The 17,854-nt window shown below is 38.2% G+C and overlaps 1 protein-coding gene across 2 annotated transcripts in view; it reads left to right on the top strand.

The window, feature by feature from the left end:
- The window catches only part of SNX4 (sorting nexin 4), a 56,073-nt gene that overhangs the window by 32,926 nt on the left and 5,293 nt on the right, over positions 1 to 17,854 (top strand). For both annotated transcript variants that reach the window (XM_034785303.1, XM_034785302.1), the window contains 6 exons: positions 451 to 506; positions 6,583 to 6,655; positions 8,940 to 9,001; positions 10,448 to 10,513; positions 16,367 to 16,456; positions 17,618 to 17,717. In XM_034785303.1, coding sequence (XP_034641194.1) covers positions 451 to 506; positions 6,583 to 6,655; positions 8,940 to 9,001; positions 10,448 to 10,513; positions 16,367 to 16,456; positions 17,618 to 17,717 — 447 coding nt within the window. The remainder of the gene's footprint in view (positions 1 to 450; positions 507 to 6,582; positions 6,656 to 8,939; positions 9,002 to 10,447; positions 10,514 to 16,366; positions 16,457 to 17,617; positions 17,718 to 17,854) is intronic.

The following is a 17,854-nucleotide window of genomic DNA, read 5'->3' as shown; positions in this document are numbered from 1 at the left end:
CTGGGGAACTGTTTTTTGGTAATTCAGAGCATATAAAGGTCATTTCCACTATTGGTTTTCTTTGGTTTGAAAAATATATAAAATAATTTGTCCATATAGCCTTAGACCTACTTGCATCACCTGAAAAGAATGTACGGTTATATATCTTAATTTTGTGGTTTGTGTAACATTTCAAGACAAGAATATTTTGCTGGGGTTTATGCTTATACTAGTTTAATGATATTGGATACTGTTTACATGCTAGTACACAGAACAGTTTTGTTTTCTAGCCTTTTCTCTAAAAGCAGCCTGACATGAACTCCTTCACTTGTCAGATTTGTTCAATATGTTTGAAATTTTTGATGAAGTACCATGACAGAAAACTGCAGCTTTCTACTGTGGCTGTCAGCAAAGAGAAATTGTTGCTTGATGTTGTTATAATGCAATTATATTTCAAACTTTTTTTTCCAGGCAGACTCCAGGTTAAAAGCTCTTAATGCAACATTCAGAGTGAAGAACCCAGACAAGTAAGATTTTTCGTACTAGTTACAATTGTAATTATGAATGATAGTGTGTGCTATCTATGTAATTTTTCATTTCGGAGTGTATGCTATCTGCACACTTCTTTTAAACCTCATTAACAAACCCAATAAGGGACCGTGAAAAGAGGCTTGAAAAACCCAGTTCACAGGGAGAGCAGGAAACTCTTAAAGGAAATGCCATCACCTTATGCAGAATCTAAGCTTTCATTAAAAAAAAAAAAAAATCTAGTCTTTGTTTTCAAAGAAACCTTTTCAAATTAATGCAGTGGTCCCTTCCGGAATCTGCAAGCATACATAGCCAATATCTCTCTTGTGCACACACACAACTATATGCACTTGCCAGTGCTGCAGTTCCCAAGCTGCCAATTTTCACAGCTGCTATTGGAAACCCAGATCAATTTCAGTCTACTGTGTCTTGGGAAGCTGTGGGTAGCTGCCGAGGCAGGCACTGGAGTTATTAGCTGGATAGGAGGCCTATTAACAGAGGCTGAAGTATGGGGAGTATATAGTAGCAGCATCCAGGATAGTCTGACAGAGGGAACCAAGAGACAGAGGGCTACTTCTCCCTTCCAACAATATGGTGCTACTTAAAATCTATCAGAAACTGAAGGATGAAATTCTGAAGCCGTGTCAAGAAATGACACCTTCCCCTTATACAGCATCTGAAAGTGAAATTAGACCCTTGTTTGGATATTATCTTCCCCTCCCCCAAATCTTTTTTTTTTTTTTTTTTTTTTATTAGTCTGTGACTAGTAGTGTTTAATCTTCTTGTTTTTAGGGCTTGGAAATTTTACCAGCCTCCTTAATATGGGAGGGAGAGATTGAGGTAACACAGAAAAGAGAAATGCAGTATTTAAAGAGAGATTTGGAAAGGGGATGTGGAGGAAAGCACACAGTGTAGGGGAAGGAAAAGCAAAAGAGTAAAGTAGGTGATACTGGTGGTCTGTGGTATACGGGAAGTCAGATTAGGTGATCTGATGGTCCCTTCTATGACTGTGAGATGAGGAAATTGATACTAAATGCCACTAAGGAAAAGATGCATTATGATCTGGTTTTGGAAAGAAAAAGTAGAATACAGACAGGAATGGAGAGAATGTGTAATAAAAGCAAGAGTAGCATAGAGCTTGTTGAATAATATTTATCAAATTTGTTATATTAGAGATGTTACCAATATTTAACAAATTTATTTGCCAAATACTTGTTGTGATATTCAGCCTGCTCAGTGGCTGGCCAAATGCTATTTGACAAATACACCTGTACCCCGATATAACGCGACCCGATATAACATGAATTCGGATATAGTGCGGTAAAGCAGTCTCCCGGGGTGGGGGCTGCGCACTCCGGCAGATCAAAGCAAGTTCGATATAACACGGTTTCACCTATAATGCGGTAAGGTTTTTTGTTTCCCGAGGATAACGTTATATCGGGGTAGAGGTGTGTATTATTCAATAGATATTGGGGAAATTCAACAACTAATATATTGGACACTTTTTTCCTGGTATTCCATGGTGCCACTAGCTCTTATTGCAGGTAACATTTTTACAAATTTATTAAATAGCTGATTAAAATGTTATAATTACAGTACACGGTCTGTTTTATTCATTTGTACAGCAAAGGGTGGCTTGACAGTTAGGGGGTTGGTTTTGGAAGTGTGGGAGCACCAGTATCTTTCACTTGGCTACTAGGCTTAGTCCCTGAGGTAGTAAGTATCAGTAGCTTTCTCAATCCTTAATTTAAACCAACCGTAGAAAGTTGGATAGCAACACAGCATTTCAAAAGTCTTAACTACTGAAGTTGGTTTGGAACAAAACCAAAGCACTTCTGGTAGGCTGAGTGGTTTTTATTGAAGGGGTCAGTGGTGGAAAAAAATGTGCTCTTCTGTTGCTCAAAAATAAATGTGTAGTGACATTTCCACTGAATTCTCTAATCCAGTTTCGTTGCAAACATCCTGCTGTCTTCCTTCTGTACTTCAAATCCAATCAAAAATTGCTTTCCCAATGGTGCATTGTTCCTTTTTCATATAGTCCACTAGATAACCATTTTCATACTAGCTACTTTCCTAAAACAGAATGAAAAGGATCTGGGTAATATCACTGTGGCTGAGCCATATTAGACAATAGATTCTGCTTATGGCAGCTGAACTTATGTGACTCTCAGTAGTACACTTGATCCTGAGTCCCCATGCCATTTGTGGTTTCTATTTGCCTATTATACCTATTCTTAAAAATACCTTTTACTCCCCTATTGTTCTGTGAAGAGGAAATTGACCATAGTTATAGTAACTTTCACTATAGACCTAGTGGTGTCAAATGCACAGAATAATTGGAAATAGAAGGGAGAAATTCTCTGGTGTCTTTCAGTTACAGTAGTTATAGTATAGTTATAGTAATCTTAAGTATGACTAGTAATAATAGTAGGTGAAGTATTTTCATCCAGAAGTGATTTTTTAATTGGTAGTATCTATTAAAATGTGGCTCTAGTCTGAAAAGCAGCTGTAGAAGCAGCAGCATCTGACTCAACTTACCTGCTTTTCATCTGTATTGAAAGTCGTACTTTGCTAAAGGTTTGGCTTCACTAGAAATGCTACAGTGGCATGGCCGTAGTGGTACAGCTGCACCGCTGTAGTGTAGACACTTACTACAGTGATAGAAGCGGTTCTTTCACTGCTGTAGTAAACCCACCTCTCCGAGAGGTGGTAGGTAGGTCAAGAAGAATTCTTCCATTAACCGAGCAGCGTCTACACCAGAGCTTAGGTTGGCTTAGTTACATCTCACAGGACATGAAGTTTTTCAGTGCCCTGAGGATGTAGTTAAGCCAACCTAACTTCATTGTGTAGACCAGCCCTAACTCACTAAAATAGGTTTTTACACTTGGTAGCATTGCAGATCCAACGCAGCTAACGGGTTGGGCATTGGGGAAACAGTGTTGAACTTTTGAGCTAGTTTTTGCATTATCAACATGTTCAGCCATGTTCTGGCTCTACAGTTTTTACTGTTGGAGTTGCAAGAGCAGGAAAGCATCACTAGCTTACCTTTCTGATTCCAGGTAACTTGGAGTAATGGCATTTTGAAGCATATTTTTAGTAGTGAATTGAACAGATTTGATCTAAAAATCATTGAAAATCAGTAAACTTGTAATGCTGCAATGCTATTTTTAGTTATTTTTCAGAGAAGAATTGCAATTTAAGTTCACACATCCCTGTTCATCAAGGAATGGTGAGGAACACCAGTTTTGTTAGTTGTGCATGGAGTTTGGATACCAAAATTAAGAGGCACCCTAGAACCACCTAAGATAACATTTTCTTCTAGATGAGGAAGAGTTGGCATCATATAGATTTTAACAAGAAGAACATGGTATCTCAGATTTAGTGACTGTATGGCAATCCTCTAATCCTGTGCTGTCCATTTTCAGTCATCACTCTTCATGGAATAAGAGATGTCTGAAAGCTCTCTTGCTACTTAGTGTACTAGAACTATAGTATATTTAGATTTTCAGAAAGCCTTTGACAAGGTCCCTCACCAAAGGCTCTTAAGCAAAGTAAGCTGTCATGGGATAAGAGGGAAGGTCCTCTCATGAATTGGTAACTGGTTAAAAGATAGGAAACCAAGGGTAGGAATAAATGGTCAGTTTTCAGAAAGGAGAGAGGTAAATAGTGGTGTCCCTGAGGGGTCTGTACGGGGCCCAGTCCTATTCAACATATTCATAAATGATCTGGAAAAAGGGGTAAACAGTGAGGTGGCAAAATTTGCAAATGATACAAAACTACTCAAGATAGTTAAATCCCAGGCAGACTGTGAAGAGCTACAAAAGGATCTCTCAAAACTGGGTGACTGGGCAACAAAATTCAATATTGATAAAATGCCGAGTAATGCACATTGGAAAACATAATCCCAACTATACATATAAAATGATGGGGTCTAAATTAGCTGATACTACTCAAGAAATAAAGCTTGGAGTCATTGTGGATAGTTCTCTGAAAACATCCACTCAGTGTGCAAGGACAGTCAAAAAAGCAAACAGAATGTTGCACATCATTAAGAAAGGGATAGATAATAAGAAAATATCATATTGCCTCTATATCAATCCATGGTACGCACACATCTTGAATACTGTGTGCAGGTGTGGTCATCCCATCTCAAAAAAGATATATTGGAATTGGAAAAAATTCAGAAAAGGGCAACAAAAATGATTAGGGGTATGGAACGGCTTCCGTCTGAGGAGAGATTAATAAGACTGGTACTCTTTGGCTTGGAAAGGAGAAGACAAAGGGGTATGATTGAGGTCTATAAAATCATGACTGGTGTGGAGAAAGTAAATAAGGAAGTGTTATTTACTCCTTCTCATAACACAAGAACTAGGGGTCACCAAATTAAATTGGGAGCAGGTTTAAAACAAACAAAAAAGTCTTTCTTCACACAACCCACAGTCAACCTGTGGAACTCCTTGCCAGAGGATATTGTGAAGGCCAAGACTATAACAGGGTTCAAAAAAGAACGAGATAAATTCATGTAGGATAGGTCCATCAATGGCTGTTACCCAGGATGAGCAGGGATGGTGTCCCTAGCTTCTGTTTGCCAGAAGCTGGGATGACTACCTGTTCTGTTCATTCCCTCTGGGGCACCTGGCATTGGCCACTGTCAGAAGACAGGATACTGGGCTAGATGGACCTTTGGTCTGATCCAGTATGGCCGTTCTTATGTACTTGATTTACTTGAGATATCTTCACCATTCAGGTCTGAAGCTGTCCAACACACTGTCCTGGCATATCTTTTATAAAATGTAAGCTAAAAGGATTGCCCTCTAAACCCCATCATGTAGATCAACGGCTATATTTGTGTTTCCCGCTATCATTTCTCTGCTGGTCTTTAAATGTTTTGAAAGAAACTGTACACTTTAACCCTAATATGCCACACGTTTTTGTGGAAAACTCTCTTTAGGCATAGAAATCATAGAATACCTATAAATGTCCTTTTCTGTCATGGGATGTTATGAGAAGCAATTTCCTAAATATTAGAAACATGTGGTGTAAGCAAAGATACATTTTTTTTTTTAAATGGGTGCTGAAATTTGGTTCTTAAATTCATAATTAGCCACCTAAATAAGTGGCCTGTTTTTGTTTTGTTTTTTTTAGTGCGACCTGCTGGGTTCTAAGCATTTCTGAAATCAGACCACTTATATATAGGTGACTGACTAAGAATTTAGAAGCCTAACTTTAGGCATCTGTTTGTTTGTTTTATTTTTAAAATCTTGGCCTGGATTTTTTTTCACTACAATAATTGAGGGATCATCATTCAGTAGTTAGTCTGTTCTCTAGTTCCTATTCTTTACTTTCACTCTGGATAAAACGCACGCCTCTGCACGAGCTAAGGCTTCAAAATAGGGTTTAAGTTGGTCTTAAATGGTGTCTAGCTCTTGTACTGATCATCTGCACAGGAGTAAATAACCCCCTCTTGAGGCTTTTCGCAAGTCAGCAACCTGCTCTGGGGTTCAGCTTAGCCATGGACATTATATCCATTTTACACACCACCTAGGTGTATTCTGAGGCTAATTTAATGGTTTTTTTTAGAGTTCTTTGAGATTCTTGCATAAAAGGCACATTGTAAGTACAGGTAATATTTTATCAACTTCAAAAGAATTTAAACAGTTTTTCTTTAGTAAGCATAAAACCCATCAAATGGGATTTTAAATGAAAAGTTTCTTCCTGCTCTTTAGATCATATCTATCAAATAACATTCCACTTCATAAGTGCTCTTAAAAAAACCAGATAGAGCAGTCTTTCAGAAAAAATGTCTGCTGTTTATATTTATTTTTTAAATGTATGGCATATAAATTGATCTGAACCTTTACTGTTGTATAAAAGTACAGTAGTTTTGCATGTGTGTAATTATTGGATAAAAAGGAGTTTGATTCTGTTGTCATTTGCTAGGAAGCCACAGCTAATTCCACTTTAACATAAGTCAAGCTCGGTGTCGCCAGCTCTTGTGTTGTGGCTCTGTCTTACATTTTGTGAAAGCTTGCTTTTGTGATAGCTAATGATGTACTATCTGTTTCCTGTTCCTAGGAGATTTACTGAGCTAAAACACTACAGCGATGAACTGCAGTCTGTCATATCACACCTTCTGCGAGTCAGAGCTGTAAGTATTTCCCATATGTGTCCTGACAAATAGTAGAATATATTTATAAGACAGCATTTCTTCTTTATCAATAGAAAACTGATGTATGTATTCTTCACTTGAAATTGGTTTGTTGTACTGTCCAGTTTGTTTGTTTTTTGGGGAGGAGGGGGAAGGGAGCGCGAGAAATTATCTTATAACCATACACTTTGGGGGGAAGGAATTCTAAATGTGCTTGGAGTAAAGCAGTGTGAAATGTTTATCTCCAATATTGTTCCCCAGTCTGAATTATTCATCTTTTGATAGTCACTGGAAAAAGACCATTCTTACACCACAGATTTCTAGTTAAACAAATGCTTCCACAAACATTCATAATGCTGTTGTTTGGCTCATTGCTTTATTCTGTCTTGTAGAATACTTTACATGTAGTACCTTCTCATCATATTGGCAATTTAAAACCCCATGAAAGTCACTTGGGGAATTGGGAGGAGGGATGGTTGGTACTTAGCTGGGACAGTAGAACCTTGGGACTCAAAGTTGATGCATCAGTATCATGTCCAAAGTACTAGACAAGACCTGTAGTGATTTGGAGTGTTTTTAGACCCCAGTTTGTTGCACGTTCCATCAAAATCTGCAGCATAACATTGCATATTTCACAGAAATAGTGAAAAGTGCAAAGTAGACTGTTACCAGAGAGTAAGATGCACATCTTCAATTACAATTCAGAGGAAAGGGAGAAGAGCAGAATAGCATTACTACTTCTCCTTCATAGGTGCTGCTACTGGAGGAAGAAGCAAGGGGGCCAGAAGCCCCCATCAACTAGAAAATGTTGGATCCCCGCTGTACAGTTAGCAGGATTCTGCCTTTCTCTCATGTGGCAAAAAGGAGTTAGAACGGCATGAGGTTTTCTGGAACGGAGACATATAATATTGTGTTTTTTAGAACTTGTGGTGTGAATTCACGAGTTCCCCACAACAGTTTTCATCTTAAAGACTAGTCTATAATGAATAATGTCCTTTAGAATGATTAGAACAGACTGTCATGGAATCAGGATGGCTGTCTCCTATGGCTTGAAAACACAAGCTTTAAAAAATACAAAACAGAGAAGGAAATAGGAAATTACAACCCTGGTAACAGGGAGCACGATATTAGTTCTTAGTGTGTTCAACAGGGGTTTACTTTTTGGCAAAAGTGTGCTGTAGGGGAGGATTGTAATTGATTGCCCTGTCGAGTGGAGGCATGTTAGAGGATTAATTGCTTGTATTCCAGTAACTTGCCTTCCTGCCAGTACATGTGTGTATGAGCTGCGTGACAGTGTTCTAACTTATTTCCTTTTTACCTCTTTGACACATGAATAATTATGGCTTTTATAAAGCTTCTGTTTAACTCACTGACGTATCAAACAGTGCTTTAATAATTGTGAAGGACGAAAATAAGTTGTGCTTCGGAGTTCAGTGTAATGTAGAGGGGGAAATCAATAACTGTGTAGTTACCAACAGTGTAGCATGTGCAGGTTTCTGATTCTCCGAACGCATGAATTGATTTCTAGCTTTAGCAGCAAGTGTTGTGATGAGTTGACTCTTTCTTTCCCATTCTTTGTAGTATTGTATTTCAAAGAAAAGAATAAGCTTGTGCCTTTTCAGATTCTTTATCCTGTATGGAAAAGCTTTGAAGTTTCTTTTTTCTGAACCAACCCAGCTTTCCTTTGCAGTTCACTTTTAAGGCCTTTGTTTAGGACTGCATGGGGGAAGTGGCCATGCAGGGTGAAAGATGGGAAGAGGCTTAACCACAACTCTGAACTGAAGCGTAGATTTTTGTCTTCCGGTTTTCATATACACCCTCTTACCCCAACCCCCTGACACACATACACATCCCCCTGTGTGATGTCCACTTACATAGGCGTTATACAGGTGAAATGAATTGCACCTCACATTAACTCGGTTGTTGGTGATCTTACTAGAGTGACTGATTGACTGGATGTATAGACAGTCTGATGCATTTCTGTAGCTTCTCATACATAGAATGGTCTAAATGTAATTTTCAGTATAGTTTGTAGCCATTGATTTAAAAAAAAAAGTTATACTTTTGGTCTTAAAAGACAAGTCAGAGCTATGCTTTAGCCTTTATAAAATAACATTTTCATCTCGTATACTGCTGTTGAGATATTACAGCTGTAAACCTGAAGGGTTAGTCTGTAAATGTTAGTCTTTGCTTAAGATATGCATGTTTTACAAGAAGCTAGTAAACTGCATATAAAAGAAATGGGCTTGTCCAAAAAAATAACTCTTACAAATGTTTGTTTTAGAGAGTGGCAGACCGTCTCTATGGTGTATACAAAGTGCATGGGAATTATGGGAGAGTGTTCAGGTAAGAATTAGAACAGGTTTTTAAAATACATAATCTAGTTTTCTGAAGCTTAGATAGTTTGCAAGTAATGGATGAAGCTTATTTATCCTTATTTTTGAAATATAAACTTTGATATATTTTGTTTTACTAAATATGTGCATTGGAAAGTGTCACTGCTCAGTACTAAGACATTGACAAGATGCTGTATTTGACACAGATCTCTCTACCTTTGCTGAACTTTTTAGTTTCAACTGGATGAAGTTTTTAGGGTTTTTTTTATATAACTTCATGATTTTTGTCTCTTTCTGTTTGTTTGTTCCTCAGAATGCTTCCTATTAATTTATTTTATATAGTTAATAAATTGTTACGTTGTGTCTAGTGCTGAAAGGTATCGCGATCCTTTTAATACATTTAAAAAATCAACAATATCTCAGGTATATTCTAGTACACTTTTTAGAAGTTGAATTAACCAATAGTTTTTGATTTATGTGCCTGAGTTGCATGCTCCAAGTTTTCCATCTCGCTGGAGAATTAAAGAATCTAACTTCTGGTTAAGGGGAACCTCCTGCTTATACAATCTGTACAAGTGCTAAATTTAATTCACCAGGTTAATGGATTGCAGATGTCTTTCTGGATGGGGGTTTAAAATTAAATTAGGTGCATTTTTGTAATAACACAAGGATAAACAAATGTCAACATTATATACAATTAAAAAATATCTACTCTGTTAAAGTATAGAACCATAAATACTAGACAGAAATTACACAAAGAGGAGGATAACTAAAAGTACATTCTATATTTAAGAGGTAGGGGACGCAGGTTTAGGATAACTGATAAAACCAAATAACGTGCAGAGTTAAGAGATAATGAGATTAACACATGACTGTGATTTACCTGTGGCTAAGTGCTTGCCATCTCCACTCCAGTTTTGGTGGCTGTGTTATCCATAAACTGACTAGATTTAATCATATATGGCTATTTTCTTATTAGTTTAAAAAAATCAGCATTCCCGTATTGAGAATCGGTAGTATAGCTTTACAGACCATTTGTATTGCAGATAATAGCGCTAAAAGTGTCAACACAAAGGAATGAATCTTATGTTGCAATTCTGTTCTGTTAGAAAGTATTTCTCTTAATCTCTTTAACTATTTAAACAAGGTTCTTTTCATGCCTGCCTGTTGAACTGGAACTAAAAAAACAAGAAGTGTGTGTGTGTGTGTGTGTGTGTGTGTGTATGTATGTATAGCTGGACAATTCCTGGCCAGAATGCTTTAAAACTGTCTCACTATTAAATTGTGTTCAGTGCTGCTGCTTAGAGGTAGAAAAGCAGTTTGGCTAGGTACAACTTTTGAGGCAATTTCCATTCAGATGTCACCTGGAAAGAAACTATATACAGGATGCAGCTTATTAACTTTCCTTAACTTCATGTGTGATGTTGTTTCTCATTGGATTTGCTTTTTTCTCTAGTGAATGGAGTGCAATAGAAAAGGAGATGGGGGATGGGCTGCAGAGTGCTGGCCATCACATGGATGTGTAAGTACTGAGTGAATATCTGATAATTTGATGTATGCCAGATGCACGTATATTAAGGGGGGCAGGGATTTCTATAAGAAATGTACTGAGAAAACTTTGGAGGGAGAGGTATATTACTATTGGGTACACAACATTTCAGTGACTTTTGGATGTGGGCTGTTTTTAGAGTCCATGTACTGTATTAAGTAGCTCAAAGGGCCTCGGGGGAGTCAGAGGGGTTACTTTTTATTATTATTTTGAAACTATAGAGGTGTTTGGAATTCTTCCAGCTTTTCTTTTAAGCTGCTATGCCAGAAACTAGTGGAATTAAACTGTAATGTATTGCAGACCTGATGAGAGCCATTTGGTTTTGGCAGGAATGCTTTGCACCATGCAGTAGATGGTACACTAATTTGTACTTAACAAAAAGTTTAAGTAACCCCCCCCCCCTTTTTTTTTTTTAAACGGTTCAGCACCCAACACTTTTATTTAGTGGATTCCAAAATAATTTCAAGTCCCATCCTGAAATAAATAGTGGTTGTACTACAGCAACAGGGAATTCTTTTAGTTTTGCCTAGTTTTGCTTTCTATGTAATAATAATAAACATAGTAGAGAAATTTTTATTCAGTGTATCTCTGGTTCCTTCCACTTGACAAAATCATAATCACTGGTAGAGTAGTTGTTTAACCCATTCAGGAGTTCTGTGGCTTTGCAAGTGGAACTATGAAACATAAAATAGTTTTAATTGGAAAAGATAATCTTATTTTAAAAGTGAATCTTGAGAAAACGTTAAGGTTGTCAGTAGTACTATTTTATGATGCCAATTTACATCTGTATTGTAAATTGATGCCCTTGTCCAGTTTTAGTAAGGGATATAAATTTCAGATTCCTGCTGCCAAATAGAATTTTATGGAGAAACTCGTTTAACAGTGAATTCTCAAAATAAAAACTTGGTTTAAAAAGTGAGAATTTTATCACATCCTTAAATAATATGAGTATTTAGGCATGAAACATAGAAGCATTTATTTCTATGTTTTAAAACAGTTTTATGGTTAATGTTAAAATAGTTTTATTATACAGCTGAAATCCCATTACAAGAAATAACTCCAAATAAAAGGGCATAGAAAGAATAAGGAAATGGAGTGCAGTGTTAAATATTTATTACAATACTGCAAAATTTGAACAGTCCCGTAGAAATCAATTTATTTTCAGTTGCGTGAACAAGTACTGCAGATAAATGAAAACGTACTTGAACCTGCCTAGCTTCTCTTTTGTGATACATCAACATGCACCATGCTGTGCTGTCAGAATGTTGAGAGGATATTTTAATCAAATTAAAGTAAAGCAAATAGAACAAATACCTCATTCAAGAGATTATACCCCCTCCAGTTTATACCTGCTCCACTTTACCATAAAACAGCAGTTAGAGGCACAAGGGAGTTGTAAGACTTAACACCCCTAAGACTTCTGCCCTTTATATTGTTAGTGTTGAAGACCCAGAGTGATGGTGGTGGAGAGTTCCCAGGGTAACCTATATTAGTCCATGCTTTAATGAATGACCATCAAAGGCAATCTCCGACGGCATAGTTTTTCTCTCTGCTCTAACAAACAGATGATCCCAGAAGTGGCCTCTCTAGCTCATTTCTTACTGGAGACAGCAGTTGTGAGGTTCAGAGACAGTCTTCCCCGGAATTGAAATTAGACATGGTAATAGAATTTACAGGGGGGATTGGAAAGCGACTAAATTGGCAACACTGCATGTCACTAGTTGACCATGGGGGTGATGGGGAGGGCGAGAGAGAATGGGGGAGTTCATGGTGGGTGTAGGGAAATCCCTGTTCAGGGACTCATTGTATGATTCTCAGAAGGTTGGGGTTTTCCTCCCCCCCCCCCCCCACCTCCAGGATCAACTGGAAAAATAATTGAGCAGTACAATTCTTCTTCCCCCGCTCCCCCTCCCCTCCAAAGCTAATATTATGGGAAGTAGTATGGAGCACTGCACAAGGAGTATAGTTTCTGAGCAGGAAGTATACATTATAAATATCTAAACCTGTTCCTACAATACATTTAAAGCTATTCTGCACTTATCCCGCTTATACCAGCTTCATTTTTACTAGGATTTTGATGGTTAGTCAAATGTTTCTGTCCCTTTTATTTAACTCATTATTATTTAAGAAGCCACATAGTTGTGTAGTATGGGGGGAGTGTCTGTATGTGTGTGAATTTTCATGGTGTCATCCATTATTATTTTTTTTTTATCCCTTGATAAAAATGAATGACATTCCCCTCACCCCACCCCAAATTTAGAAACTTGACTCCATCCTTTCTGGCATTGCTGCTCCATAATCAACTGACAACCTAAACTAGTTTGTTTAAAGTATAACAAGAGCAGGTTAGCTGCACAACTCCCATTGACTATGAGGTGAATCTAGTATGTTGGAAAGTTTTAGCTCCGAAACATTTATTTCCCTGTTTGTAGAAGCGTGTTCACTGCTGTGCATTTCCCTTTCTCTTTGGGGATTTCCATGATTTGTTTAACCTGTTTTGGCCTAAAGTGCGCAAAATTGGGTTCAAATAGTCAGAAGTGCAGCTTCTGCTGACCTACTACTTTGTCAAATCATGATTTAAGTTTTTGTATAAATTCTGCTCTGGGGTATGTTTAGGTGGGAGTTGGGCAGAACAACTCCTAGCATTCAGTCATAAATCCTCCCTTGAAAAACTTGGCTGCAAATGAAGTACAGTCCATCTGTAGCCCTAAAAAATCCCAACTCTTTTGTTTTAGGAACTTTAAAAAAAACAAAACCCACAGAGCCTTAAATTCAAGTCTTGGTACCGACACAATGGTAATGCTCCTCTCTCACAAAACTGGGCAGATGCCATTGCCCTTTTATAGATGATTATGCAGGAGATCAGCCATACCCCTTCAAGCTCAAAGACAGCACCTTCTCAACAAGCTTGGGGTTCAAGCCCAGAGCCTTCTCTCACCTCCTTGGCTGTACATTATTGGTGGGCTTTAAATTCAGGAAAAAACATGGCCACATAAAAAAGCCATGTATCTTGAGCACCAGACAGTAATTAAAGATAGCATTGAGACGTGTTTCCTGCACCAGCTCCCAGTGTGGTGGTGTTTTACTTTTATTTAATTTATCCCTGTATCCTTCCTACGTCCTTTGAAAAGCAAGCTGTTAACACGTGATCAGACTTCTGTCACAAGGTCACCTTGCCTGGACCCTTCTTGGATGTGCAGTACCTCAGTTCTCCCCTTCTATAGCATCATGCACACAACAGTCACAGTCCAGAACAAAATCTCACTCCTAGGCTCTGGTTTATTAATATACAAATGATATATTGTATTGGTCAGAGATCAAGACAATCAAATTCAATAAAAACAAGTGCAAAGTACTACAGTTAGGATGGGAAAAGTCAAATATACAACTACAAAATGGGGACTAACTGGCTAGACGGTAGTACTGCACAAAAGGATCTGGGGGTTACACTGGATCACAAATTGAATGTGAACCAACATATGATGCAATTGCAAAAAAGGCTAATAACATTCTGGGGTGTTGCATGTAAGTGCAGCAGTGTTGCATGTAAGACACAGGAGGCAGTTGTGGACAAACTGGAGAGAGTTCAGAGGAGAGCAACAAAAATGATAAAAGGTTTGGAAAAAACTAACCTATGCAGAAAGCTTACAAATCTGGCCATAGTTAGTCATGAGAAAAGAAGACTGAGGAGGGATGTGATAACAATCTTCAAATATGTTAAGGACTGTTATAAAGAGGTCTATGATCAATTGTTCCCCATGTCCACTGAAGGTAGGACAAGTAGTAAAGGGCTTGATCTGAGCAAGGGAGATTCAGGTTAGCTATTAGGAAAAAAATTCTAACAATAAGGATAGTTACGCTCTGGAGTAGGCTTCCAAGGGAGGTTGTAGAATCCCCGTCATTGGAAATTTTTAAGAACAGGTTGGACAAACACCTGTCAGGGATGGTCTAGGTTTACTGCCTCAGGGCACGGGGCTGGACTAGCTGACCTCTTCCAGCCCTACATTTTTTTGATTCTATATTCCAGCTCTTGTATAGGAACCCCTCTGTCCAATCCATGTCTTCTCCTCAGGATTCCACAGTCCCCCAACTAGAAACTACAAATAGATCTCCCGAACATGACTGACTTTCACTTTTCAGCTTTAAGGGCCCACATCATCTTCCAGCAGGCTCCCTGATTTGCTTGCCAACTTCTGTCTATATCGCCCCTCAGGATCCTTACCCTGTCCCTTGACAGGACGGACCTAACAGCCACAGTTGTTTCCTACAAGAATCTCAATAGAGGAACTCCCAGCTCTCTTCCAAATCACACTCCCAGCTCCCTTTCAGCTTGGGAGCCACCACCACTCCTTCCCTAGATCCTAGTTACTGGAGAGCCTCCCTGCTGAGAACAGGCTCTCATTTACATATGCCAGCGGGCCTGACTTTATCACCTGCTCCCTGTTCCTCAAAGTTCCATGATTTAGGAAGAAAACCAGGCACGATAGTGCTTGGTGTATGAAGATGCCTTACCCGGTGGCAAGTGCCCAGAGGTCCCTTTTGTGCTGCTCGCTTCACAAAGATAGGAGAGGAGACTGCCCGAGATCTTACAATGGGAAAGACACAGATGAAATGTTGGATGCAAGGAATAACATGAAAACAAAGAATGTGGTGGTGATTGGCACAGTTTTGTTACTTCCATATTTTGTTGTCATTTTGGTGGGTTTTTATACTTTCTGCTTTAGGCTTTGCAACAAAGACTCTAGAATTCAAACTTAGTTGGTTTTGTTGATGTTATGGGAGGTGGAATATAACACAGCTCATTCATCCCAGCTGCATTGGCTCTGTGTTGCTAACAATAGTAAAAGCTTATTTCTGTTAGTAGGCTAACCACATATAACTCAAAACGTACACGAGAAGATATGTGCAGTAACCATTTTGCAGAGATACTTTTGTCCCTAAACATGCTTGAAAACGCGAACCTTTTTCAAACAATGGGAGCCCGTTGAAAGCTGTCGGACAACATTTCTTACCTTTTTAAGTGATTGTAAATTTAAAAAGTCACTTTCTGCCACGCACAGTAGGGGGTGGGATTTTTCAAAACATCTCAGCATCAATCTAACTCTGCTCTATTGAAGTAAATGGGCGCAGTGGTAAAACTCCCAATGACTACAGTAGGCACAGTTAGGTCAACACTGAGTACTTTGGAAAATATGCTCCTCAAAGACTTGCGTATATAGCTGCTAGTCTGAATTGACATTCTTATTTGTGAAGGACAGGTTGTTGAACTTGCTACTTAAGGAACTAAAAGGCTTGATTCTGCAAAGTGCTGAGGACTCTCAAATGCCATTGTTTCCATCACCATTGACTGAGGGTCAAGTGAAAACCGCCTCTTAAATGTCTCCTCTAGCATTTTAGAAGGCATCAAGTTCACTTCACCAAACCTTAAAGATGCCATTCTCCTTCTGAAATTTGTTATGAATATTTTTCACTTTGCTGCTGTCTGTTGAAAATCACTAAAGAAAAGGAATAAATTACTTTAGCCAGTTGTGTTTTTTTTCCTTTTCTTGCAATAAAAACAGCCTCCTCTTCAGCAGAAAACGTTTGACTAGTGTAAGATTTATCACTTCATTGTAGTAATAACTTAAGAAACAGACCTTCAGGAGTGTTTATATTAGTCTCTTCGGCATTAAAATATACCTTTTTAAATCCAACAGTAAAGAGCACTTTTAAGGTAACTTATGATTATCGCCAAGAAATAGGGTTCTTTCACTTTTACAGTATTTATATAATTTAAGAAGCTAAATCAGGGGTTCTTGTGTTTAACCAAAGGTTGTACTTTACCAGGTATGCAGCTTCTATTGACGACATATTGGAAGAGGAAGAACATTATGCAGATCAGCTAAAAGAATATCTTTTCTACGCAGAAGCTCTGAGGTAAGTATATTAACATAAAAGATTAGAACCCAGGTACTTCTGTTGCTTTATTTTGATACATGCTCTGCAGATTTCTGTCTCTATCCCTTACGATTTTTACTTTTGAAGAAAACATTACACAGTTACGTTCTGAAGTCTGCAAATACCTTGCATCTTGTATTGCCCAGTAAGCCAATCAGAGTTGAGTATAACTGAGGTGGTTAGTAATTCAATGGCAGAACCTCCAGACAAAATCCAGGTGCTCTAGGAAGTAATGTTGTATGTTGATTAAGCTGTGCTCCTCCCTTTGAATTAATGCCCCAGCATGCTGCTGCAGGACAATCTTCTGCTGGAGGTGCCATCTTCCATTATGAGACACAAAAGAGTCTCTGACCACTTACGGCTGTTAAAAAAAATTCCCATGCCTAGTTTTGAAGTTTCCCAAATAACTTCTGGTTGTGACAGATACATTCTGCCTCCCTAACGTCCTCTAGTACTCCTTCCTGCCCTAAAGTACTGTGTGCTTTTGCTGTGAACAGTTACAGTTGCCACATTCACTAAGTGGCAACACTTGTGTTTGCAAATCCGTTCGTAAAGTTTGCAAAGCACGTTGAGATCCTTCTGAATGAAAGGCACTGTATAAATTTAGGTACAGTATCACTTTTTACAAACAAAATTTTTTTTCATACACTCTAAGGAATTTGGAGTCTCTGGGTTAAGTTACAGTGAAAGACGTTTTCCTAAGATTAATGTGCATCTTTGCCTGTCACACAGGCACAATGTCCAAAATGACATGTAAACCCTTTCCTACAATTGGAATTTTTACTGTAACATGTTGAATGAAACCATTTTAGAAGGATTTCCTTAGATAGAGGATGGTTTTATATGGCATACAAAATCTTAGTATGAGATTATGGAAAAAGGAGCAGCAGGAGAATATGCTTTGGGTCACTGAAGTATAAAATCACTAACACACCAGAAATTCTGTAATTTAGCAGGCTTGCTCTAGAGTTATGTTTACTGTTATAGGGCTATTAAATACAGGCTAGATAAATACCTGAACACGACGTATGCCAAAAAGAACATTTTTACTTTTTGGTTTTTTTTTTTAAAGCTTAGAAGGTGGTAAAAACGTAGCAAGACAAAATATTACATGACAAATCATTCACTGATTGTTTTCAGGGCCGTTTGCAGGAAACATGAACTAATGCAGTACGACTTGGAAATGGCTGCTCAGGACTTGGCATCTAAGAAACAACAGTGTGAAGAACTGGCAACAGGAGTGAGTCTGTTTTTCCGTTTTCTTCTTCAAGACTTGGATATTTTTTTTTTTTTAGAGAGCTAAACAAGTTAGGGTGACATCCAAATGGCATTTAACAGATAGATAACATGTGGACAGCTGGTTATGATGACAAGTAT

Source organism: Trachemys scripta, chromosome 11, assembly GCF_013100865.1.
Source record: "Trachemys scripta elegans isolate TJP31775 chromosome 11, CAS_Tse_1.0, whole genome shotgun sequence".
NCBI lineage: Eukaryota > Metazoa > Chordata > Testudines > Emydidae > Trachemys > Trachemys scripta.
This window is presented reverse-complemented; position numbering and strand designations above follow the sequence as displayed.